The sequence below is a fragment of the Narcine bancroftii genome, chromosome 6, assembly GCF_036971445.1.
Source record: "Narcine bancroftii isolate sNarBan1 chromosome 6, sNarBan1.hap1, whole genome shotgun sequence".
Classification (NCBI taxonomy): Eukaryota; Metazoa; Chordata; class Chondrichthyes; order Torpediniformes; family Narcinidae; genus Narcine; species Narcine bancroftii.
The window spans coordinates 225422562-225449982 of NC_091474.1; the positions used below are offsets into that span (position 1 = coordinate 225422562).

General features: G+C 39.2%; 1 protein-coding gene across 17 annotated transcripts in view; it reads right to left on the minus strand.

Moving 5' to 3' along the window:
• ak9 (adenylate kinase 9) overlaps positions 1 to 27421 on the minus strand; it is a 371922-nt gene that overhangs the window by 56015 nt on the left and 288486 nt on the right. For 14 of the 17 annotated variants that reach the window (XR_011340758.1, XR_011340759.1, XM_069887555.1 and 11 more), the window contains one exon: positions 2000 to 2217. The exons of 1 other annotated variant lie outside the window; for it this stretch is intronic. Coding sequence is in view for 14 of the 16 variants with exons in the window: in XM_069887555.1 (XP_069743656.1) it covers positions 2000 to 2217 (218 nt within the window). In the remaining 2 variants the exon portion in view is untranslated. Of the gene's footprint in view, positions 1 to 1999; positions 2218 to 8191; positions 8322 to 15975; positions 16072 to 27421 lie in introns of those variants that run through there. 2 more of the 17 variants (XM_069887566.1, XM_069887567.1) reach the window with 2 other exon arrangements.

Sequence of the window (27421 nt, forward strand, 5' to 3'; positions counted from 1 at the left end):
TCCCCAGGACCTTGAGGGAAGTCAGGAAGGAAAAAGCTGTGATTTTTCAACAGTCACTGGAGGAAGGTGTGGTGCCGCAGGATTGGCATATTGCAAATGAAGTTCCTCTGTTAAAAAAAGGGCTCCAGGTGTAGGCGCAGCAATTATTGGCCAGTAAGTTTGACATCAGTGATGGGTAAACTAATGGAAAGTATTCTTAGAGATAATACGCATAAGTATCTAGAGGGGCAGGGATTGATCAGGGACATCCAACATGGGTTTGTGAGGGGAAGGTCATGTTTGAAAAATCTTGTTCAATTTTTTGAGGCAATGACCAGAAGGGATGATGAAGGTAAAGCAGTATATGTGGTCTAGTTGGATTTCAGTAAGGTTTTCAATAAGGTTTCACATGGAAGGTTGGTGAGGAAGATTCAGGCACTAGGGATTAATGTTAAGATAGTCAGATGGGTTCAATGGTGGCTAGAAGATAGGCACCAGAGAGTCATGGTGGACAACTGTCTGTCAGGATGGAGGCCGGTGACGAGCGGTGTGCCTCAGGGATCGGTATTGGGTCCCTTGTTGTTCGTCATTTACATTAATTATTTGGATGATGGGTGGTAAATTGGGTGAGTAAATATGCACATGATACAAAATTAGGGGGAGTTGTGGATAGTGAACATGGTTTTTGTGAACTGCAGAAGGATTTGGACGCTTAGGAGAGTGGGCTGAAAGGTGGCAGATGGAGTTTAATGTAGATAAGTCTGAAGTGCTTCATTTTGGGAAGAATAATCAAAACAGGACGTATACAGTGAAGGGGAGGGCATTGAGGAACGCAGAGGAACAGAGAGAGATCTTGGAATAATGGTTCATCATTCTTTGAAAGTGGAAGAAGGCTTTTGGTATGCTGGCCTTTATAAATCATAGCATAGAATATAGGAGCTGGGAGGTGATGTTGAGACTGTTCAAGGCATTGGTGAGGCCAAGTTTTGAATATTGGGTGCAGTTCTGGTCTCCAAATTATAGGAAGGATATCAATAAGGTAGAGAGGGTGCAGAAAAGATTTACTGAAATGTTGCCTGGATTGCAGTATCTAAAGTACAGAGAAAGACTGAGTAGACTGGGTCTTTATTCATTGGAGCATAGAAGGTTGAGGGGGGGATTTGGTAGAGGTATTTAAAATTATGAGGAGGATAGATAAAGTAGATGTGAATATGCTCTTCCCCTTGAGGGTTGGAGAGATTGGAACAAGGTGTCGTAAGTTAAGGGTTGGGGGGCAAAGTTTAGAAGTAACATGAGAGGAAGCTTCTTCACTCAGAGTGGTGGCTGAGTGGAATGACCTTCTGGAATGGTTATGCAGCAGGGTCAATTTTGTCATTTAAGAGGAGGCTGGATGAGTGCATGGATGTCAGGAGGTTGGAGGGTTATGGACAAGGAGCAGGTAGGTGGAACTAGTGGAGTTCACTTAAATCAGTGTGGACTAGTAGGGCCGATATGGCCTGCTTCTGTACTGTAATTGTTATAGGGTTATTTGCAAAGCAAGTGACAGATTTCCAGATGTTCAGCACCAGTAATATAGGAAATCCAGTATTTTAATTGTTCTAGTAAATTTAGAACATGTGTGAATTATATTACTAATAAATACAGTAAATGAAATTGTTGCACAGGTCAGTTTATAAAATGTTCACAATTCTATATTTTTTGCTTTTTTACCATTTTGTGTGGATATAATTGAAAATTTGCTTTTTGCATCACAACAAATTCAAGGATTGGTAACATTTCTTGAAAGCTCTACAATAGAAATTATATGGAAATGGATCAACCATGTACTTTACTGAATAGCAAAGCAGGATTAAATGAGTCAAATAATATTTTCTAACTCCTGTTTCTATTTTTTTTATTCAAGGAGAATTTGACCAAATGAAACATTAATTTGTTTTCCATTAATAAAGAAAAATAAAACTTAAAAGTAGAGGATGCAATATAATTATAGAATATTGTACAGAACATTTAATTTATTTACCTTCGTGTATTCTTTCCAGATATACTTCAATTTGTTTAACACTCACTTTAACTTCTTCTAGTGCTTTTAGCCACACCCACCACTTGCTGTGCTGTCCATAAATAACACGCCAATTTTGATGCTCCCGTTGATAATAGTCCCAGATAGCACTAATCTCGTGAGCAAATGATGAGTTTCGAATGGTTAAAATCTGAGAACTGTCATGGAGTGGATAGGTCCTATCAAGAAAAGAGTAAAACTAATACATCAAAGCAAATGGTAAAATGTTTAAATTAAAACATAATTTAATAAATGCAAGTTTTCTGAACTAAAAGTAGTTTTCCCAAATTGAATTATTTTCAGCAGAAAATGTGCAGTATGCCGCTTTGATGCAAAAAAGATTGGTTTTTTACATTTCATCTTCATGTGGTAGTCATGTGATATTAGACATAAATGTCCGCCCAAATGATGTAATTAAGATGAAAATGTTGAGTTTTTTAAAATGAGATTCCACAGCTTTTGTTCTGTTGTTGAATGTGCAGTAGTTGATAGTTTGGCACTCTGAATACATGCCACATTAAGACCTTTGGTAAATTTTCAGTTTCTTACTCAGGTATCTCCAGCTTCTGTTTCATGTTTCAGGCTGCACTATTAAATAAATAAATTTGGTCGCAACAAATGGATATTGTTGTGTATGCACTCACACGATTAAGACTTGGAGACGTGATGCTTTCTCATTCTTTACTTTTATTAGACTAACATGGCTACTGGCACACAGGATATGGAGGAGTTATATCATGATGTGGGCGTCATGATGTCCAGCACCCAACACTCTTCCCCCACCCCGTGCAGTAAATGCTGACTGGGCCCTTTCGAACTAATAAGATTACATCGGGCCCAGGACTACAAGTGAGAATTAAAATATATCTCATGAGTAGTCTTAATTATAAAAGGGAAAGTATTTAATAATAATCAGGGCACATAGACCTTAAAGTGTTCATGGTTTGCTGTGCCAGTCTTTGCTGGGACCTGTAGATAGTTGGGTCAGCAGTTGAGTTGGCAGCGACTGCCCACCTTTGGTGACCTTTAGCGGTGACTGCCGTTCTTTGCTGCCCTCCTGGCTGCGTGTCTCAGTTACTGGACTGCTTGGCTCTGCAATGGTCTCTCCCCCTCCCACCCACTCAGTCTGAGGGGTGGGGTAGTTGTGGCAAGCCACGGCAAATTTGATTCTACCTCCTCCAGTTCATGAGGCAGTTCAAGGATTTTAGAGTCAGTCAATGCTTGTAATTGGTCAATGTGTCGCTTCCACAATCTGTCCCCCACTAGAACAGAGTATGAGCAGGGCCTCAATTTTTGTAAGATACTCCTACCATGCATGGGTCTTTATATTGTCTATAATCTTGTACCAGAACTCTCTCGCCCACTTCCAATGTTCTAGGTGAGGTCTGTGGTGATTATGTTTTTTGCAATCGGAGACCCAGACCTGGATGAACTGTGGACAGCTTGGTCTGGAGGTTCTGGCCAAACAATAGTTCTGCTGTGGTGCGTTTTGTGGTAGAATGCAACGTGTTTCTGTATCCCAATAGGAAATCTGCGATTTTGTGTGTCCAGGAGGCATTTAGAAGTTTCATGGTTTTCATTGCTTTTTTGAGGCAGAAACAAAAGAGCAGAGAATTATTTAAATGGAGTTAAGCTAGGGAGTGGGGTAATGGAAAGGGATCTGGGCGTACTTGTTCATCAGTCATTGAAAGCTAGCCTGCAGGTTCAGCAAGTGGTGAAGAAGGCGAATGGTATGTTGGCTTTCATAAAGAGGGGATTGGAGTATAGGAGTAGAGAAGCCCTCTTACCCTGGTGAGACCTCACCTGGAGTATTGTGTCCAGTTCTGGTCCCCATATTTAAGAAAGGACATACTTGCCTTAGAGGGGGTGCAGCGCAGATTTACAAGGTTAGTTCCTGGGATGGCAGGATTGTCATACGCGGATAGATTAGAAAGACTGGGATTATACGCGATGGAGTTTAGAAGGATGAGGAGAGACATGATTGAGGTATTTAGGATTATCAAAGGGCTTGACAGGGTGAAATCAAGTACATGTTCCCAATGATGGGAGAGACTAGAACTAGAGGGCATAGTTTAAGAATACAGAGAAGGCCATTTAAGACAGAGATGAGAAATTTTTTTACCAGTGAGTTGTGGAATCTATTGCCATAGAGGGTGGTGGGGGTGGATTCGCTTGATAGATTTAAGAGAGAGTTGGATAACGCTGTTGTGGGCAGGGGATAAGGCTGGGATTGGTTATTGAAAGAGAAAGATCAGCCATGATCCAATAAATAGCGGTGCTGGCTCGACGGGCCATCTGGCCTACTCCAGCATCTATTGTCTATGGCCTCCCCATTAGTACTTGGGTGGTAGGGTGTGGACAAAATATGTCTGATATTGTTGTCGTGCATATATTTTTGAAAATCTTACGTAAATTGAGGCCCATTGTCTGTAACTAATTCATGAGGCAATCCGCAAATGGCAAAGATAGATCGTAGATAGTCAATCGTGCGATCTGCTTTGGTATTTTTCAGCTGTGAAACTACTGGCCATTTGGAGTGTGCGTCCATAGCTATTAGGAAAGTGTCACCCATGATTCGTCCAGCGAAGTCTACATGAATCCGATATCAGGGTTTGGATGGCCATTTCCCTGGGTTAGCTTCAGCTTGCGGAATTTTTGGCTGCATCAGCTGACATTCTTTGCATTCTCTTACTGTTGTTTCAAAGTCTCTGTCTATGGAGGGCCACCAGACATGTATCCGGGCCAGTGTTTTCATTCGTACCATTCCCAAATGGTTGTGGTGCAGTTCTGATAACATGGTAGTTTGCCATTTGCCTGGAATAAATGTATGGGTACCCCATAGTAAACATCCTTCTTTGACTGATAGTTCACGGCGATGTGTGTGATAAGGTTTTAGATCTTCTGGAATGACTTCAGATTCAGGCCACCCATTAAGGATGAAGTATAGGATCCTGCTTAATGTTGCCTATGTTCAGGTTTCCTTTGCGATCATCTGGGCTGTAATGGGCAGTTGTTGAAGTTGTTCTTGGTTGATGGATGCTGCCTCTGCTCTCCATTTAATAATTTCTTCTTGTTGTTCTCTCTCGGATAACGGCATGCGTGATAAGGCATCTGCATGGTCGTTGAGTGTTCCTGGTTTATGTTTTATATCATAGTTATAAGCTGCTAGTACCATGGCCCATCTTTGAATTCTGGCTGCAGCTCATACTGGTTTACTTTTATGTGGCCCCAGGATTAAACTAAGAGGCTTGTTGTCTGTAATCAGGTTGAATTTTTTTCTGTGGAGATATTGGTGGAAATTTTTTTTTTACACCAAAAATTATTGCCAATCCATCTTTTTCTAGTTGAATGTAATTACATTCGCTTGTGGTTAATGTTCGCGAAGCATAAGCTACTGGTTGCTCACCTTTTTTCTGAGATTTGGGATAGTACCGCTCCTGGTCTCACTGGTGAAGCATCCACGGCTGGTGCAATTTCTTTACTAGGGTCGCAGTGGATCAGCACCTTATTTGTCGATGTTAGTATTCCTTTAGTTGATTGACTGTTTTTGGTTTCTGTATTCCAATACCATGTTTGATCTTTCTTGAGTAATTGGTTCAGTGGGCTGCATAGTGTACATATATTAGGGATATGTTTTTGGTAGTGATTAACAAGTCCTAGGAAGGACTGTAATTCCGATTTGTTTGTTGGGTATGGGGCCTTGCGAATGGCTTCTGTTCCTGCTGGATTCATTTGCACCCCCTTGTTGTCGATTTTAAACCCAAGGTATGTTACTGAGGAGGGCATGAAGACACATTTGTTATTTTGTTATGGCATGCATGTATAAGTGAATAGTCCCAGATGGTTATTGATTGTCACATATTTCCCTTGATTTTTTTTGTCAAATTCTATCTGTTCAGATGCTTGTGACAAATCTAGTTTTGTGAATTTCTGCTCTCCGTTAGTGCTTGGAACAATTTTTCTGCCTTGGGCATTGGATAGTTCGGGTATTTTGAGCGATGGATTGATGGTGACCTTATAATCGCCGCAAATGCGAATTTCACCTTTTGCTTTTTGTACGGGTACAATGGGTGCTGCCCATTCGCTGTATTTTATTGGTTCTAATGTGCCTTCATGTTTTAGTCTGTTTTATTCAGCTTCAATTTTTCCTTTCATAGCAAATGGGACTGTTCTGGCTTTGAAGAATTTTGGCTCTGCATTATCTTTTAATTCCAGTTTGGCTTGAATACATTTGATTTCCCCCATTTTTTGTTGGAAAACCACTGTGTGGTTGTTGAGGATTTGGTTGAGTTCCGGCTGGGAGGTGTCCGTGTGGCTTATATTTAGTATTGGACCGATTTCCAGCCAGTCTAGGGGAATGTGTGGTAGCCAGTTTCTTCTGAAGAATGCTAGTCCCTGGGTATCTACGAAGTAGAGAGAGAGAGAGAGAGAGAGAGAGAGTGTTTTTGGTTGCTGTTGTTTGTATTGTACTTGGACCTTACATTTTCCAAACACTTTGATTCTGTCACGTATAACAGATTTTAGAGTTATTTTTACCGGGAGGAGTGGTAGCAAGCGTTCCTTTACATGTAACGGCATTAGGAATACCTCTGCCTTTGTGTCTAACTCCATTTTCAGGGGTTGTCCGTTTATTTTTAGCTGAATAATGATTGCAGTGTTTCCTCCATTTATTCCTTGGATGTGTAATATCTCATGAGCTGAAATTTCAGGAACTTGAAAGTCAGCCGTTGGGCTGTTATTATCATCGTTGCTAGATTGCCTCTCTCTCTCTGCAATTATTTTGACTTCAGTTGCCTGTTTATTTGCAGGCCACCTGTGCTTTAGAAGTGAACATTTAACTTTGATATGTCCTTCTGTTTTGCAATGGTTGCATTTAGAATTTTTGAAGAAACAGTTTTCTCGTCGGTGGTTGTATTTTCCACAACAGAAGCATTGTTGGCAGAAAGACCTCCTGACCAGTAGGTCTGGCTAACCCACATCCAAGTTTTTATCTGCCATTTCAGAGCTGCAGGCAGTTCTGTATGCAATCTGTAACGTCTTGATCCACCATTCCTAATAATTTTTGCCTTGCTTGTCGATTTGCCAGCCCCATCACTAATCTGTCTCACAGTGCTTGATTTAGAAACTGCTCAAAATGACAGTGTTCCGCCAGTTTGCCCAACGATGCCAGGTATTTACATACTGTTTCTCCTGGTCCTTGTCTCCTTTAATAGAATTATTGCCTTTCTGCCTTAACTGGTGGTTTGGGGCTTAAATGATTCCTTAGAGCTGTGCATAATTTGTTGAATGTCTTCAACCCTGGATCCTCTGGGGTCAACAAGTTCTTAAGGAGGTTTTGTTGCCCATTATACTGAGGAAGAGGGCATGTTTACTGGACCTTCCACAATATTCTGGGCCATGCAGTAGTGGTTAAACTGTTCTGTGTAGTTATCCCAACTTTCTTCTACTTTGTTGAATTCCCCGAACTTTCCCTTTACCATCTTGGCGCACTTTCACTTTGATCTTTTGGCAGAAATTTGTTGGGGTTGTTAGGTAGTTGTTTTCTTTCTCACTGTTAGTACATGGAGTATGCTTAGGGTTCATTTTGTTCCTCGTCGCCGCTGTTGTGTATGTCCTCACACAATTAAGACTCGGGAGACGTGATGCTTTCTCATCCTGTACTTCTATTAGACTAACATGGCTACTGACACACAGGGTTATGGGCGTCATGATGTCCAGCAGAGGGTGGGCTTATATCCAACTGATATGGTACATTGATGCAATTTATTGGATTAGTACTGAGATGTCTGGATTTTTGATCTGGAATTCTTCCTCTTTTTTTTTAATAAATGTTTTATTTATTAAAAATCATGATACATACATTAAAAACAATTAATACATATAATAAAAAAACATGGTAATAATAAAACAAACTACATGCCTGACTACCCACCCTCCTCCCATATGACCCCTCCCCAATAATAACTAACTTATCCCCCATGAAGAAAAAGAAAAAGAAAGAAATAAAAGAGGAGATGTAAACCAGAATAACATAATAATTAATTAATTACCATGGATTAGAGATTCACCACAACTATGTGGTCAGAGAATTCAAAATTTTAAGCCCATATGATTCAAATAAGGGCTCCAAATTTTATGATTAAAAAAAGTTACCTTGTAAATTATATGTTATTTTTCCAATGGAATACAAGACCTCAATTCCATATGCCATCTATGTATACTCAAATCAGTTTCATTTTTCCGAGTTATCACTAAACATTTTCTGGCTACATCCAATGTTAATCTTAAAAATGCAATTTGAAATCTAGTTAATTTTAATTCTAAACTCAACTTCTTAATATTACTTAACAAAATACTTATTTCACTTTAAATTTAACCTAAAAAATCCTTAAGTTGTTTTCAAAAAGGTTTAACCATTTCATATGACCAAGTAGAATGTAAAAAATAACCTACTTCCTTCTGACAGCGAAAGCATAAATCTGAAGAAATCAAATTATATCTCCTTACTTTTTCTGGAGTTAAATATAATTGATGTATAAAACTGTAATGAACCAACCAATAACTCACGTTAACAATTTTAGTCATACTAACTTTATATAAATCTTAATTAATAATTATTCCTAAATCTTTTTCCCATTTTACCCTAGATTTATGCAAATCTAACTTAGGCATTTTATTCTGAAATAATAAATACATTTCAGATATAAATCCCTTCTTCCCACCATCTGTAAGTAAAATTTCAAATTTAGATTGTCTAGGTAGCTGCAAAGTATGTCCAAAATTATCCAATATAAAGCTTTAATTTGATAATAACTAAAAAGAGTATTTGATGATATTTCATATTTTTCTTTCATTCTTTGAAAATAAATAAAATAACCTGCTTCATAACAATCTTGTACATATTTAATTCCTTTTTGATGCCATAATTTATAAAAGTTGATTATTAAGTGGAAAAGGAAAAAATCTTATTTTGATATAAGGTATTTACTTGAAATTTTCACTTGAGTACCTATCACATCATTTATTTTATTCCATAATTCCATTAAATGCATAAAAATAAGTGAATAATATTACATAATAACTTAGAATTCTATTTATAAATAAAATAATCCATTTTCTTCTCATCAATTTGAGATAATTCAATGTTTGTCCAGTCCGATTACTTTTACAAATAAACATTCTATTAATAAACTTTAATTGTGCTGCTTTATAATAATTTTGAATATTTGGAAGCTGTAAACCTCCTTATTCATATTTCCAGGTTAATTTTTGTAAAGATACCCTTGCCATTTTATCTTTCCATAGAAACTTTCTCATAATAGAATTCAAATTTTTAAAAATTGTTTGAGGAATCTTATAAGGAATAGATTGAAAAAAATACTGAATCCTAGGAAAAATATTCATCTTAATACAATCAACTCTTCTATTAATGTAATTGGTAAATTTTTCTATTGATTCAAATCATTTTTAATTTTATAAAGCAATAGTAAATAATTTAATTCATACAAATGACTAAAATTACTATCTACTTTTATACCTAAATATTTAATTTGGTCCAACCATTTAAATTTAACTATATGTTTACAAGAAGTATAGTCCACTTCTGCTAATAGCATGATATCACTTCTTTACCAAATAATTTTATAACCTGATATTTCACCATACTGTTCCAACCTATCATGTAATCATTTTAAAAAATTCTGAAGTTCTGTTAAATATATCAAAACATCATCTGCAAATAAAATAATTTAAAATTCATCAGACTTCACTTTAATACCCTTAATATTATTATCTTCCCTTATCATCTGAGCCAAAGGTTCAAAAACTAATGCAATAAGAGCTGGTGACAAAGGGCAGCCTTGTCTAGTAGATCTATTCAATGCAAAAGGTAAAGATAACTGTCTATTCATCACAACTCTAGAATAGGATTTTTATATAAAGCCTTAATCCAACCAATAAATATTGGCCCTAATTTACATTTTTCCAAAACTTTAAAAAAAAACTCCATTCTACTCTATCAAATGCCTTTTCTGCATCCAATGATATAACCATTGGTAGGTTGGATTCCACCTGAGTAATATTAAACAAAAAAAATCAATTTCACAATATTATCCATTGAATAGTGATTTTTAATAAATCTAGCCTGAACCAAATGAATCAAACTTGGTAAGTATTTTGCCAATCTATTTGATAAAACCTTCATTACAATCTTATAATCAACATTTAACAATGAAATAGGTCTATAGGAGTGTGGGTATGACAACAGCTCTGTATACGCTAATCTTTGTGAGGTTTTTCAGTTGGTTGTTTTTCCAGACTCTTTTGTGTAGTCTTCCAAAGGCGCTATTTGCCTTGGCGAGTCTGTTGTCTATCTCCTTGTTGATCCTTGCATCCGATGAAATGGCGCAGTCGAGATAGGTAAACTGGTTGACCATTTTGAGTTTTGTGTGCCCGATGGAGATGTGGGGGGGCTGGTAGTCATGGTGGGGAGCTGGCTGATGGAGGACCTCAGTTTTCATCAGGCTGACTTTCAGGCCAAACATTTTGGCAGTTTCCGCAAAACTTGATGTCAAATGCTGAAGAGCTGGCTCTGAATGGGCAACTAAAGCGGCATCACCTATGGCTCCTAGAATGCTTCCATCAGCGTTGTCTCCGCTCCATCCTCAACATTCATTGGAGCGACTTCTTCTCCAACATCAAAGTACTCGAGTTGGCAGAGGCCGACAGCATCGAATCCACGTTGCTGAAGATCAAACTGCGCTGGGTAGGTCACGTCTCCAGAATGGAGGACCATCGCCTTCCCAAGATCGTGTTATATGGCGAGCTCTCAACTGGCCACCGAGACAGAGGTGCACCAAAGAAGAGGTACAAGGACTGCCTAAAGCAATCTCTTGGTGCCTGCCACATTGACCACCGCCAGTGGGCTGATATCGCCTCAAACCGTGCATCTCGGCACCTCACAGTTCGGTGGGCAGCAACCTCCTTTGAAGAAGACCGCAGAGCCCACCTCACTGACAAAAGACAAAGGAGGAAAAACCCAACACCCAACCCCAACCAACCAATTTTCCCTTGCAACTGCTGCAATCGTGTCTGCCTGTCCCGCATCGGAGTTGTCAGCCACAAACGAGCCTGCAGCTGACGTGGACATTACCCCTCCATAAATCTTCGTCCGCGAAGCCATGCCAAAGAAAGAAAGAAAAAGGTCTATACGATCTAGTTTTCAAAGGGTCCCAATCTTTTTTAAGAATAAATGTAAGAATTGCCTGAGAAAATAAATCTGGAAAAGAATGAACCTCCATCGCCTGTTTCAATACTTCCATCAATAGTGGAATTAATAAATCTTGATTTTTTTTTTTAATTCAGAAGTAAAACCGAAGTGGTTCTATAATCTCTTTAGAAGTAAAGGGAAGATCCAATTCTTTAATATCCACACTACTCAAAAAAGGTAAATTGTTATGACCAGAGGACCCCAAAACCCAGCAGCAATAGATGCGCACCAATACAAAGGGTTACTTAAACAAAAGTTTCTTTTAATGATCTTTGAACATGAAAACAGAATCAAACTTTAACTCATCTCTATTGACTTACTTAACCTACTTAAACCCCCCCACCCCCCTCTAATTCTAAGCCCACGTGTGTGTAATGTGTATATAAGTTTAGAAAAGTTCTTTGGTTTACAGTCCAATCTCACTGGTTGCAGGCAATTCTTGTACTGTGCACAGAAGTTAGCATTAATAAAGTTCACCAGGCTTTGGTGCTTAACAGGTATATGGTTACCACTCAGGAGGGTTCTTGTTGGTTTTCAGAGAGAGAGTTTTCTCATTTCAGGACAGCCACTCCAGTGTCTTGCTAACGATACTTGCCCTCTTTCTCCAGATGATAACCTCTTTCTTTCAGGTCACCACAGAGTTCCTTTCTGTTTCTCCTATTCCAAGGGAAACACCAGACAGCCAGTCCTCTCCTTTGGCCAGGCAGTCTTCCAAAGCTTGCCAGCTTGTCCCTCTGGAACCAAAGTCTCTGTTTCTCCTCTCTCTCACTTCCTCCCACTCTGAGAGCAAAGCTGCTCTGCCTCTGCCTGAAAAGATCACATGTTCTTCCAGACAGCAAACTGTTTTTCAGACAAAGCTGCTGCTGTATGTTGCTATATTGTTACTTTTTGCGAACAGCAGCCCATCATGAGTCTGTGAGCACTCTGCAAAACTCTCGCAAAAATTCTGTTTTAAACTGTTTGTGTGTGACCTGCACTAACAAATCTTTCCCAATTTCTCTCCCAAACACCTCTGTCACAAAATGAAGATCAGATAAAAAAATTTCAATTTTAACTTAATCTTTATCTGATTCAGAAGTATATAATTTTACATAAAATTCCCTAAATACATCATTAATCTCTTGAGGTTTATATGTAATAATTGAATTCTTTCTAATAGCATTTATTGTTCTTGAAACTTGTTCCATCTTTAATTGCCAAGCTAAAACATTTAGAGTTCTTTCACTTAATTCATATCTTTGTTTAGTTCTTTGTAATAACTTCTCCAATTTATAAGTTCGTAATGTATTATATCGTAATTTCATATTAATCAAACATACTTTTTTAATCTCTGTTGAATTCTGTTATAAACTTTTTTCTAAAATTTCAATCCCCTTCTCTAATTTATTAACTTTAGATGAATATTGTTTCTTAATTTTAGATGTAAAACTAATAATTTGTCCTCTCAAATATGCCTTTAAAGTATCCCTTACAACAAATTTACTATTAACTGAATCCATATTTATTTTCAAGGACTGCTGTATTTGATCCCTTATAAAATTACAGAATTCTACATTTTTTAACAAGAGTTAAATCTCCATCGATACGTAGTACCAATTTTTACAAGAGAATGATCTGACAATGTTCTACTCTTATACTCAGCTGATACAACATGATCTTGTAATTGTGCCAATAACAAAAATAAATTTATTCTAGAACAAGAGTCATGTCGAAATGAATAAAACAAAAAAATCTTTGTCTTTAGGATTTAATGTCCTTCATATGCGTGATTCAAATTAAGAAAAGAATCTAACTTAAATTTCTCATCTATATTAGGAGCATAAATGTTCATCAAAGCCATGATTCAGAATAAATTTTACAATTTACAACTACCAACTGATTCAATTACGGATTCCAATTTCAATGATAATTTCTTATTAATAAAAATAGCTACACCTCTTGCTTTAGAATAAATTAAGAAGCTATAACCTGACCAACCTAATCTCTTTTTAATTTCAGATGTTCCTTCTCAGTTAAATGTGTTTCTTGCAAAAAAGCAGTATCAATTTTCAACTTTTTAATATAAGCCTAAACTCTTTTTCTCTTAATTGGATTAGCAAAATTTATATTAGTTATCATCTTAATTTGCCTCAAAAATCTTCATGCCACATGTAGTGGGCCTCCAATCCATGGTCAATATACAAAAAAAAACATCTCTTCAAAAGGAAGAATAAAAGAAAAAGAAATCCCACAAAAGAATAACCCCAACAAAAAAAAAGTTCTGTACCACAGAACTACCTCCTTCAATTATACGGGAAATGACTAATGCCACAAAGTGCCCAATAAGTTCGGAAGGATAAGCAAACAAAACCACCTCCCCTGAACAGAACAAACAATAAAAAAAACAGTAAATAAATCATTTCAAATATGATGAGCCTCCTCCAAATCATCATCAGTGTCAATTTCAACCAACTGTTGACATTCCCTCTCTTACACACCATTCTTCTTCTCCTCTTGAGCCAGCTTGAATTGTTGAGAAAGACTTTCTTGACTTTTCTTCTGTATATTATCAGGCAAAGAATTAGCAAATGTAAGAGCTTCAGTATCATTAGTAAAAAACTGGGATTGAAAATCTCCATTTAAAAACTTTAAGAATTGCAGGGTTTCGAAAAGCAAATTTATATCCTTTCTGAATATGACTGAATTATGACTGCGATGTTTAATAACAGCTTGATTCAAATCTGCATAGAAAAAACCTATTATTCTTCACCACCAAAGGACCTTGACTTTTTTTTGGATTCTGAACTGCAACCCATAAAATCAGTTCTCTATCTTGATAGTGCAAACACGGATTAATACAGAGCATGGCGGTTGTCCAGGAAAGGGCTTCTTTCTAATTGTTCTGTGAGCTCTATCCAGCTCTAAACCATTTGGAAAATATTCCTTTCCCAAAATGTCAGGAATCCATTTCTGAAAAAATTGTACTGAGTCTACACCTTCAAAATCTTCAGGTAGTCCAGCAATTTTAACATTATTCCTTCGACGACTTCTTTAATAAATCATTTTGTTGTATTTCCCAACCAGTAGAAGAATCCTCCATCTGTTCCACCCTTTCTTTACATTGCTTAACATCGTCATGCCAATCATGAAAATCCTCTTCAATCTTCTTCACTTTATCTGGTACTTTATCCACCAGCTTCACACATTTTGCCACATTGACATAATGGCTAGCATTTCTTCCTTCATACCAGTAAAAAACCTTTATTCATTTGCTTTGACGTAATTTCAATTTGCTTAGACAAAGTATCTAATTGAACTGCAGGATCTGGATAATGAGAAGTTTCAGCCTTCTCCTGAACATATTTAGATAAGGGCCTACCCTTGTATATCACAGTTTCCTCTTCTTCTGTGCCAGGATAGACTTCCTCTTCTTCAGTTCCACTGATGACTTCACCTTCTTCCTCTGTTGAAAGTGACTGCATCTCGACCCGTCCACAGGGTCTGGTCCTTTCCATCAGTGGTCCAGCGATAGATCGGTCCTCTCCACACCACGGGCCGAACTTGATATAACGCGCAAGCGTGAAGTTTTGCACATGCACGGTTATTCTACTTTGTCCAAAGGAAGACATCTCCAGGCTCCAGCGCCATTTTCACCAGCACTCCGAGGAGTCAGCGCTGGAGTCATCTGTACCTTTCCCGAAGATAGCCTCTGTGGATGAGGATGGTGAGAAATCGAGTCTCTAGGCTCCATCTCAAAGGTAGGCCCAAATTCTTCAGTAGTCGGTTGTTTCTGGGTCATTTTTTTTAAACTGTTTGAGACTTTGTTTTCCTCATTATTACAGTTAACAGTGCTTTATAAAAATATTTAAAAATCTGTTTTTTTAACAGTTCTCTCCCCAATTGATCTGGAAGCCTTCCAGAACTGAAATAATTCAATACATTTGGACTAAATAGGTAAGGTTAGAAACATAGTGGATTTTTATTGAAGAGCTACATGATCCAAAACAGATTTTATTGTTGATCACTCTAGTGATCATAATTGCATCTGTTGTGAAATTATACGTCACTTCTGTGCACGATTCTTGCTAACATTCCTGACACTTTCTCAGCATGCATTTTGAAAATGATCACATTGTTTGCTACGTATCACATATTTCCGCCTATCCTGACATGAATTGACTGCAATGTTCCACACAGCAACTGTGTGGATAGTTTCAGTGAAACTAGGGGCACATTATGTTACATTCTCTCGATCTAAATGTAGATTCTACAAAGATCAGGAGATCTGAATGGGAACCCTCAAAGGTGACTGTGGACTACTCAAAATTCTTACCATGCTTACAACTACAAGAACTAACATTAAACATTTTTTTCCCATTTAGCTGCTAAACTATGTATTTTGCAGGACACTATTGACACAACTCTATTAGAGGGGATGAAAATAATAAGAAAAACTACAGATGCTAGAATATTAAAAAAATATTGTTTGACCTTAAATGTTGACACTGTTTCTCTTTCAACAGATGCTGCCAAACAATGTAATGAAGACAACTATCTATGTATATGCCCAATTTTTTTTTAACTTAAACATTGCATTAGTATTTGCATCAACCAATTCCTCTGGCAGCCCATTGCGGGAACCCACCAGCCTCTGTGAAACAAGGTTCCTGTTAAATCTCTCCCATTTTACCTTAATCCTTTGTTTTCTCATTACTGATTCCCTAGTTCATGACAAGACTCTGCACTCATCCACAGATGCAGGCAGATACCATCTGCTTTCATGTACCTGTAAAAGGCCTTAATTAGTAACTCAGACCATTTAATCAGCAATAGAATTTGATTCTCTAAAGGTGGAGCAATCAATGTATTATGGTACACAGGATCTCCCTCTTGGTAGGTATCTCAGATGCCTCATTGGTACCTTATATTCCATCAGAATTCCTCTCTCTCCTTTAGTGAATCAGGATAAATTTCCTTCTTTGTAGACTCTGTCCTCCACATCAATGATAGTTTGTTTTGTTGGCAGCTGTTTGCCATGCTGGGCAGCAATGTGTTAGTAGTTACTGTATACAGCATTGATTATGTCTTTTGTGAACCCTGCATGCCACATTTTAGTTTTCCTTTCTGTGTGTAAATCATCTTAACATTGATAAATATTTGCTTTTGACCAATTTTATCATAGGAAAACTTGAATTGTGCTAAAAGTAGGTGCATTTCAATTTCAAGGCTCTAGTATCAGCAACAATGATAATAAAGTGATGGTTTTTGATGAACAAACAATGTTGTTATAACCACATATAACCATATTACATTTACAGTACAGAAACAGGCCATATCAGCCCTACTAGTCCGCACTGATTTATGTAAAACTCCACGAGTTCCACCTACCTACTCCCTTGCCCATAACCCTCCAACCCCCTCACATTCATGTACTCATCTAACCTACTCTATTGCTGAACATCTTCACATATTCAGTAACAATGACAGACATCTTCAAGTGGCCAATGTGACTGAATATGTTGGATTTTGTATTGTACATAGATATGATTTGGGGAGATAAAGTGTGGCAGGTTTTTTTTAGTGTAGGTCACATACAAACATTTCAGAACAGATCTCATTTAAAATACTGGAGCTCTGCTCAAGCTAGACAGGCCAGCTCTGAATACCTTTGCAAAAGCTTTGGGGAGTGCCCAAGGGACTTCACTAATGGATTGTTGTTTTGAAAAGCAACAGATGAAAGAACTTGTAGGATTAGGTATGGAGCCGCAATCTGTCTGAGAGCTGCCTGCTGTTCTAACAGGGACAGGGTCATGTGGTTTTGCAAGCAGAGAGAGTAAAACAGGGTTTTCTGTGTGTGTGTGTGAGAGAGAGAGAGAGAGAGAGAGAGAGAGAGAGAGAGAGAGAGAGAGAGAGAGAGAGAGAGAGAGAGAGAGAGAGAGAGAAAATTCAGTTCAGCAGCAGTTGGGACTGGAACAGGACAAACTGGCAAGTTTGTGGAAAAAAAAAACATTTTGAAGACGGGTTGTGAGTGCTTAGTTCAGCTTAGTCAAAGCCCTTTGGTCCATACAAGAGAAGAGGTCTGGCTGCCTAATGTTTCACTTGAAATAAGAGAAACAAAAAGGAACTCTGTAGTGACCTGAAAGAAAGAGGTTATGCTTTTGGTTGCAGTCTCCTCTGGCTGACCAATCAATTCTGTTTTCTTTGATATTAGGGTAATGTCAGACTCTGTATCAATTTGAAGCAATTTGAGGTTGTCTTGGCAAGACACTGGAGTGGCTGATTAGAAGGGATCAGTTTGTGTCCAGAAAACAACAAATTTTTCTCTGAGAACCGACAAGAACCTTCCTGAGCAGTAACTATTTACTTTTCAAGCACCAAAGCCTGGTCAATGTTAAATTCTGTGCACAGTATAAGAATTGCCTGATACCGATGAACTTGGAGGAGTGAGGAGTGAATTGGACTGTGAATCAAAAAACTTTTCTGAACTTATACACATATTACATACATGCGCGCTTAGAATTAGAAGGGGATTAAGTTAGGTTAGTTAAATTAATAGTAATAAGTTAAAGTTTGATCCTGTTTTCATGTTTAAAGATAATTAAAAGCAACTTTTGTTTAAGTAACCATTTCTCTTGATGAATATCTATTAATGCTGGGTTTTGGGGTCCTCTGAGCTCGTAACACCAACCATTTCAATTCTGTGTTCCGCTCCCATGCCAACATGTCTGTCCATGGCCTCGTGCATTGCCAAACGGAGACCACCTGTTAATTGGAGGAGCAACACCTAATATTCCGTCTTTCTTTTTTCTTTCTTTGGCTTGGCTTCGCGGACGAAGATTTATGGAGGGGGTAAAAGTCCACGTCAGCTGCAGGCTCGTTTGTGCCTGACAAGTTCGATGCGGGACAGGCAGACACGGTTGCAGCGGCTGCAGGGGAAAATTGGTTGGTTGGGGTTGGGTGTTGGGTTTTTCCTCCTTTGCCTTTTGTCAGTGAGGTGGGCTCTGCGGTCTTCTTCAAAGGAGGTTGCTGCCCGCCAAACTGTGAGGCGCCAAGATGCACGGTTTGAGGCGATATCAGCCCACTGGTGGTGGTCAATGTGGCAGGCACCAAGAGATTTCTTTAGGCAGTCCTTGTACCTTTTCTTTGGTGCACCTCTGTCACGGTGGCCAGTGGAGAGCTCGCAATATAACACGATCTTGGGAAGGCGATGGTCCTCCATTCTGGAGACGTGACCCACCCAGCGCAGCTGGATCTTCAGCAGCGTGGACTCGATGCTGTCGACCTCTGCCATCTTGAGTACTTCGACGTTAGGGATGAAAGCGCTCCAATGGATGTTGAGGATGGAGTGGAGACAACGCTGGTGGAAGCGTTCTAGGAGCTGTAGGTGATGCCGGTAGAGGACCCATGATTCGGAGCCGAACAGGAGTGTGGGTATGACAACGGCTCTGTATACGCTAACCTTTGTGAGGTTTTTTAGTTGGTTGTTTTTCCAGACTCTTTTGTGTAGTCTTCCAAAGGCGCTATTTGCCTTGGCGAGTCTGTTGTCTATCTCGTTGTCAAACATTTTGGCAGTTTCCGCAAAGCAGGACGTCAAGCGCTGAAGAGCTGGCTCTGAATGGGCAACTAAAGCGGCATCGTCTGCAAAGAGTAGTTCACGGACAAGTTTCTCTTGTGTCTTGGTGTGAGCTTGCAGGCGCCTCAGATTGAAGAGACTGCCATCCGTGCGGTACCGGATGTAAACAGCGTCTTCATTGTTGAGGTCTTTCATGGCTTGGTTCAGCATCATGCTGAAGAAGATTGAAAAGAGGGTTGGTGCGAGAACACAGCCTTGCTTCACGTCATTGTTAATGGAGAAGGGTTCAGAGAGCTCATTGCTGTATCTGACCCGACCTTGTTGGTTTTCATGCAGTTGGATAATCATGTTGAGGAACTTTGGGGGGCATCCGATGCGCTCTAGTATTTGCCAAAGCCCTTTCCTGCTCACGGTGTCGAAGGCTTTGGTGAGGTCAACAAAGGTGATGTAGAGTCCTTTGTTTTGTTCTCTGCACTTTTCTTGGAGCTGTCTGAGGGCAAAGACCATGTCAGTAGTTCCTCTGTTTGCGCAAAAGCCGCACGGTGATTCTGGGAGAATATTCTCGGCGACACTAGGTATTATTCTATTTAGGAGAATCCTAGCGAAGATTTTGCCTGCAATGGAGAGCAGCGTGATTCCCCTGTAGTTTGAGCAGTCTGATTTCTCGCCTTTGCTTTTGTACAGGGTGATGATGGTGGCATCACGAAGGTCCTGAGGCACATCAACTTCTCCGATTTCAGCTAGGCCACTCCCTGTTCTCCTTTCCTCCCTTCCATCTCAATTCACAGAGCAATTCTCCCTCCCCGTTTGTTGTATGCCCTTCCTCATTGCTGGGATGTCCTAAACAGAGCGACTCCACTGTGGCCAGAAGTGGGAGTTACCGGTTCTTAGGACTTGAGCCATCTAATCTAGTTACATGAATGTGATGGGGCGTGCGAGAGTTCCCTCAGGACCAAGGGCATTGTAAATACTATAAATAGTTCTCTAATTGTAAATAAAAGGATTTGTTCTTAGGATTTGGGAAACACTGGAGTCAGTCATTTCTCTCTGGGTCTAACGAGGTGGAAGTTTGTATTTCACACAACGCGTGCATAGCACAAACATTAGCCACACATTTACATCATTTTGGCGATGAGGTGACAATATCAGTCACAATGGAACAGCTGCAGGCTGTCCTCAATCAAAAGCAAAAAAACTTGGAAGAAATACAAGTGAGAGTAATTGACCAGCTGGCAGTGAAAATGTCCGATGGGACTCCAGCCGTTATAGAAGGTGATCCTAAAGTTAATTTAAATTCGGCAGATGCTTTAATAAGCTCTATCATTGAGTTCTCATTTCACCCAGAGTTAAGCACATTTGAAACTTGGTTCAAAAAGTATGAAGACTTATTTGCAGTCGGCTTTGCTAAGTTCAATGATGCGTGGAAAATTAGGCTGTTGTGGAAGTTAGGCACTTGAGAACACAGGCGTGACACAAACTTCATCCTGCCAAAACTTCCCCGTGAGCACAGGTTCAGGGGAACACTTAATGTGTTGGCAGATATATTCGGTAAGCAAATATCACTGTTCAACATTCATATCAGTGCCTCAAAATGACTAGATTTCGTGACATACGCGGGTATGGTGAAACAACAGTGCAAACATTTTAAACTCCCTTCACTGACTGAAGACCAGTTTAAGTTTCTAGTCTTTGCAGCAGGAATGCAGTCGCACCAAGATGCTGACCTCAGAATGCGTTTGCTAGGGAAGATTGAACAGGAGTCAAATATGACTCTTCAAAGATTAAAAGTCGAATGCCAATTTTTAATTAATCTGAAACATGACAGCACAGTGGATGCGGCACACAAGCAGTTGTGTCCAGAGAGGCAAGTCACCAGATCCTGCTAGAGAAAACAAAAGTGTGACCCACCCCATACAGATGCCAATGCTGCAGTAAATGCAAGCACTTGGGGCATAAAGCAGAATGCTGTAGAGCTGGAAGACAGGAAACACCTGATTAGTTCGCTTCAAAAGTGAAACCTATCACAGCGACTTTCAAGAGTCTGACATTACCCTAATATCAAAGAAAGCAGAATTGATTGGTCAGCCAGAGGAGACTGCAACCAAAAACATAGCATGGAACGCTTCTGGGGGGGATCCTGAAGTTGTTAGGTTCATTTGACTGTTCCATCAGCTTAAACGGCACAGAAGAAAATGGAATGTGTTATCTGGTAAAATGTCCTAACCTTAATCTCATGGGTCTCAACTGGATTGAAAGGTTGAACCTTCTGGACTGGACACTCAACAATATTTGCCACAAGTTGCAAGTGGCACATAGCCCACAAGCAGAAAATACCCCACAAAAGTCGCTGGTATAGCTAAAGCAACACCATGCAACAGTATTTTCTGAAGATTGTATTAATTGTATTCTCCAACGGTGCACTAAAACAAAGGTGAAACTCTGTCTTCTGCCAAATGTGAAACTGACTTTCAAGCCAAAATGACCCATCCCATACTCAGCACTGCAAGAAGTGGAGCAAGAATTGGAACGGCTGCATCATGAAGAAGTAATTGAACTGGTCAACTACTCATCATGGGCTGCACCTATCATGGTGGTGAAAAGAATCGAATGGCTCCATACTGTGTGCTGATTTCTCAACTGGTTTGAATGCAGAATTGGACACCCATCAATACCCACTGCCATTGCCTGATGACTTCTTTGCTAAGCTGAAAAGTGGCAAATGCTTTGCGAAGATCAAATTAGCAGATATTTATCTACAGGTGGAGGTTGATGATGAATCCAAGGAATTGCTAACCATCAACACACACCGTGGATGGAACAGATACACATGTCTACTATTCGGAGTGAAGACTGCTCCATCTATCTTTTAACAGATCATAGACACAATGCTGAACGATGTTCCAGGAGTTGCAGTGTACCTTGATGACATCCTGGTAACGGGAGCACACGCTCAAGAATTGTTTCATTGTCTTGACTGCGTTTTGACCCACAAAGTCAATGATTTTCAAGTGTGTCCAGAAAAATGCATATTTTTCATTAAGTCAGTGAAACATCTAGGTTTCATCATTGATGATCATGGACGGAGGCCAGATCCACAAAACACTGATGCTATCAAGCACATGCCTGCACCCACAGATATGACCACACTAGGTTCATTCCTGGGTCTTATCAATCACTGAAGTTCATATCTGCCGAAGATATATAAACTCCGTGATCCACTCAACAAGCTCCTTACCACAGGTAGCAAATAGAAATGGACATCAAAATGTCAAGAGTCGTTCAATTGAGTGAACTTGATGCTGAACTTGAACCTTCTTTTGACGCACTACGAACCAAACTTGGAGATTTTCATAGCTTCAGATCCATCACAGTCGGGCTGGGTGCAGTCATTTGTCACATATTCCCAGATGGGAATCAAAAGACCATAGCACACAGAGTACACCCTCTAACAGCAGCAGAGCGTAGCTATGGACAAATTGAAAAGGAAGCTCAAGCAATCGTTTTTGCAGTGAAGAAACTCTATAAAATGTTCTATGGACAGCAATTCACTCTTTTTTTTTTGAAGACTTTATTTAAAATTTTATAACATGAATACAATAGAAAATTACATTTAAAGAAAAATAAAAAAAATTAAAATGGTATGATTACAATCTTCTTCTCTTTGGCTTGGCTTCGCGGATGAAGATTTATGGAGGGGGTAAAAGTCCACGTCAGCTGCAGGCTCGTTTGTGGCTGACAAGTCCGATGTGGGACAGGCAGACACGGTTGCAGCGGCTGCAGGGGAAAAATGGTTGGTTGGGGTTGGGTGTTGGGTTTTTCCTCCTTTGCCTTTTGTCAGTGAGGTGGGCTCTGCGGTCTTCTTCAAAGGAGGTTGCTGCCCGCCAAACTGTGAGGCGCCAAGATGCACAGTTTGAGGCGATATCAGCCCACTGGTGGTGGTCAATGTGGCAGGCACCAAGAGATTTCTTTAGGCAGTCCTTGTACCTTTTCTTTGGTGCACCTCTGTCACGGTGGCCAGTGGAGAGCTCGCCATATGACACGATCTTGGGAAGGCGATGGTCCTCCATTCTGGAGACGTGACCCACCCAGCGCAGCTGGATCTTCAGCAGCGTGGACTCGATGCTGTCGACCTCTGCCATCTCGAGTACTTCACACCAAGACACAAGAGAAACTTGTCCGTGAACTACTCTTTGCAGACGATGCCACTTTATTTGCCCATTCAGAGCCAGTTCTTCAGTGCTTGATGTCCTGCTTTGCGGAAACTGCCAAAGTGTTTGGCCTGGAAGTCAGCCTGAAGAAAACTGAGGTCCTCCATCAGCCAGCTCCCCACCATGACTACCAGCCCCCCCACATTTCCATCGGGCACACAAAACTCAAAACGGTCAACCAGTTTACCTATCTCGGCTGCACCATGATTACAATATTACATCAGAAAACTACACAAAATAACCCCCCCGTTAATTGTAACAATATCAATAATCTAACTTAAAATTAGTCCAGCCCTCCCCCCAAAATAAAGAGTGAAGAGTTAATAAAATTAACATTAGATATGGAAAAAAAATACCCACTTACAAAAAAAAGATAAAACTTAACCTAAAAAAAATTCTAACAAAAAAATTTTTTTTTTAATCAATACTAAAATATCACGCTTAAACATATATTTAAATCAAACTTAAATGCATGTAATTATCAAACAAAGTCCACTTTAACTTATAAAAAGACATCCTATCCTGAATTGAAAAAGATATCCTTTCTATAGTCAAACAAAATTTCATCTCCAAATACCACTTATCTAAAGTTAATATATTTTTATCTTTCCAAGTAAATGCTATACATTTCTTAGCCACGACTAAAGCTAAATAGATAAAGGAAATCTGATAATCCTCTAAACCTAAATCGATTAATGATTGCATGTTCCCTAATAAAAATATATCGGGATCTAATACAAGATGGATATTATATAAACTGTTAAAAATAGATTGAATACCTTTCCAAAACTGTTGCAATCGATCACAAAGCCAAACAGTATGCAAAAAAGTATTGGCCATCTGATCATATCGAAAACAAGACTTACTAAGACCAAATTTTTTAAATTTCTCAGGCGTTAAATATAGCTGATGAATAAAATTATAATTAATCATCGCTAGTCTAGCGTTAATTAATTTCCGAATACTATTCTGACAAATTTCCTTCCAAGCTTCTTCAGCTATTTTATGTCCTAAATCTTTTTCCCATTTCAACTTATCTTTATCCCAGTCTTTTTTACTATCAATTTCTTGTAAAATACAATACAAATCAGATATATATCCCTTTTTTGGTATTGAAAGTACATATTCTTCAAAACTAGATTCAGGTAATAAAATCATATGTCGACCACATAACTGTTTTACAAAAGATCTTAATTGATAATATACAAATATAGAATTTCCACTAATACCATATTTCCTTTGTAATTCGTCAAAGGAACAAAAACAACCCTCAGAAAGACAATCAGATAAATTTTTTATTCCCTTCTTTTCCCATTGTTTCAAAGTGGCATTGGAGACCGTAAAAGGAACAAGTTGATTATTATATAATGGCAATCTTCCAGAATATATATTTTTAAGTCCCAATTTTTTAAGTTTACTTGTCCATAAATTCAATAAATGTTTCAATATTGGCACATCGTAAGTTCGTAGTAAATTTTTATTCCATCGAAACAAAAACTCATGAGGAAATTTTTCTAAAATAACCGCCATTTCTATCTTTACCCAAGCAATTCACTCTTCTCACAGATCACAAGCTGCTCCTAGCAGTATTTGGTTCAAAGAAAGGAATTCCAATTTACACGGCAAATCATCTGCTACTTGATTATGACTTCAAAATTAAATTCCTGTCGACCACAAGTATCGGGCAAGCTGATGCACTGTCATGACTCATGAGCGAGCAGGAAACAGAGCCAGAAGATATTCTTGTCGCAGAACTCTCTGTAGAGGCAGAGGTCAACCAGGTATTCAATGTTATTAACTCCTTGCTGGTCACAGCAGAAAGAGTCAGACAAGCAAGAGTGAAGATGACCTCCTACAAGAGATAATGCGTTATCATTGTTCAGGGTGGCCTAAAACTTGTTCACGGATGGAAATCCAGCCATTCTTCAAAAGACAGGAAACATTGGCAATCACTAATGGCTGACTTTTGTTTCCAGAAAGGATTGTGATTCTCAAAGCTCTGCAATCTACAATCCTCAAACAGTTTCACAGTGGATATCTTGGAATGAATCGAGGGAATGCACTTGCATGAAGCGATGTTTATTGGTCTCTGATGGATGGTCATGTGTCCGATGTGCCTCGGCTGCAAATTTCCCCGTTAAGAAAAATCTACATTCCTGGTCTCAATCAAGTGGGCCATGGAATAGTCTTCATATTGACTTTGCGGGACCAGTTAATGGGGAGTACTACTAGTAATTGTAGTGGATGCATACTCCAAATTGCCTGAGATCATCAAAGTAGCCTGACCAACTGCATTGGGTACAATCATGGAACTCAAGTCCATATTCAATCATTTTGGTTCTCCTTTAACATTAGTTTCAGACAATGAGACACAATTCACTGCAACTGGCTTCGATTTTTTTTGTTTTTTTTGCAAGCAATATGGCATCACACACATTCACTCGGCCCCATATTATCCTCAGTCCAATGGTCGAGCAGAACGTTCTGTGGATATGTTTAAATGAGCTCTCAACAAGGCCAAGGGGGAGGGTCCAATGGAAGAGATATTGCAGATGTTCTTGTCAAATTACAGGATCACTTCAAATTCACAAACTCCAAGTGGCACTTCACCTGCTGAAAATCTCTTTGGTAGAAAAATATGACATATTTTCACAAAGACCAGAATCTGGACCAAGAGATTATGAGATGGAACAACAGTACAATCGTCAGCATAGATCCAAAGAAAGCACGTTTCATGATGGTCAACAAGTGTTGGTGGAGAAATACAGAGATAATTCAGATGTATGGCAGCTGGGGAGAATCCTAAGAAAAATTGGAGATGTTCTCTACCATGTACAAGTTGGACAAGACAGATGGACCAGACATGCCAACCAGTGCGACCAACAGAATCCAACCTCGCTGAAACAACACCTGCGCCACTCAGCCTGGATGCTCTATTGGACACATTTGAAGTTCAGAAACCATTGAACCACCAATCATATCCATCACATGGAAATGAACCTATACCCTCTACATCACTGGAACCCTTAAGGAAGTCTCAAAGAGTTCAGAGATCAGTGAAGCCTTTTCAAGTACATCCTAAACTCCACTCATATGAATAACCAGCTCAAAGGGGGAGGTGCTAGGACACCCTATACAGAGCGATCTAGCTCTGTATAGGAGTAGGTGTTACCAATTCTCGGGACTTGAGCCATCAATCAATTAATCTGGTCAAGTGTGTGTGAGATGGATCGCAAGAGTTCCCTTAGGATCATGGGCATTGTAAGTACTATAAATAGTTCTCTAATTGTAAATAAAAGGGTTCGTTCTTTGGATTTGGGAAAACACTCGTGTTGTTTGTTTTTCTCCAAGTCTAATGAGGTGGAAGCTTGTATTCCACACAACGCGTGCATACCACAAAACATTAGGCACATATTTACAAGACTCATCCATCTAGCACCTCTTGTTTGTGGGCTTGTGCTCCTCCCCACATCTCTCCCCCACACCATTTTATTCAGGCGCCTGGCAATGCTTTTCTCATTCCTCGAAGAAGGGCTCAAGCAAAATGTTGGAATGCATCCTTATTTTTGCTGTATAACGTACACTGTTTGACCTGTTGAGTTTCTCCAGCACTGTGTTTTTATTTTAATCATTGCATCTGCAGATTTTTATGCTTTACTCAATTTGTTATTGCTACTCAATTTGATGTGTACTTGTCTCAAAACTCACAGCAATATTTCCCTTCAACTCAAGGATGCAAGTTAGGGCTGGACAAAATAAACAAACCAAAGCAGGGTGTGAAAATATATTCAATATACCTGGTAGTTCACCATAAAACTAACCTTGAAATTCAATAAGGTTGAAAGAGTACAAAGAAAATTTATAAGGATGTTGCTGGGGATGAAGAGCTGGGTTATAGTGTGACAGATTATGTTGTGTTTGTATTGTATATAGATATGTTTTGGGAAGATAAACAAACACTTTAAAACATATTATTTAAAATACTGGAGCTCTGCTCTGCTCATGCTAGACAGTACGTCATCAAGAATCTTTGAAAAAGCTTTGGAGAGGGCCTAAGAGACTTCACTAATGGATTGTTGTTTACAAAAAGGCAACAGATGAAAGAACTCATTGGAGCTGCAGGCTGTCTGGAGTGGAACTTGCTGTGTGAAGAGGGTGATGTGTTTTTGCAAGCAGAGACAGACAGACAGACAGACAGACAGACAGACAAGTTCTGCAGTTTCACAGTCAGCAGCAGCAGCTGGGACTGGAACAGGACAAGCTGGCAAGCTTGTGGAAAACCCCATTTGGAAGACTGGTTGTGACTGCTTAGTTCAGTCCTCTCCTCTCCTCATGCAAGAGGCTGCCTAATGTTT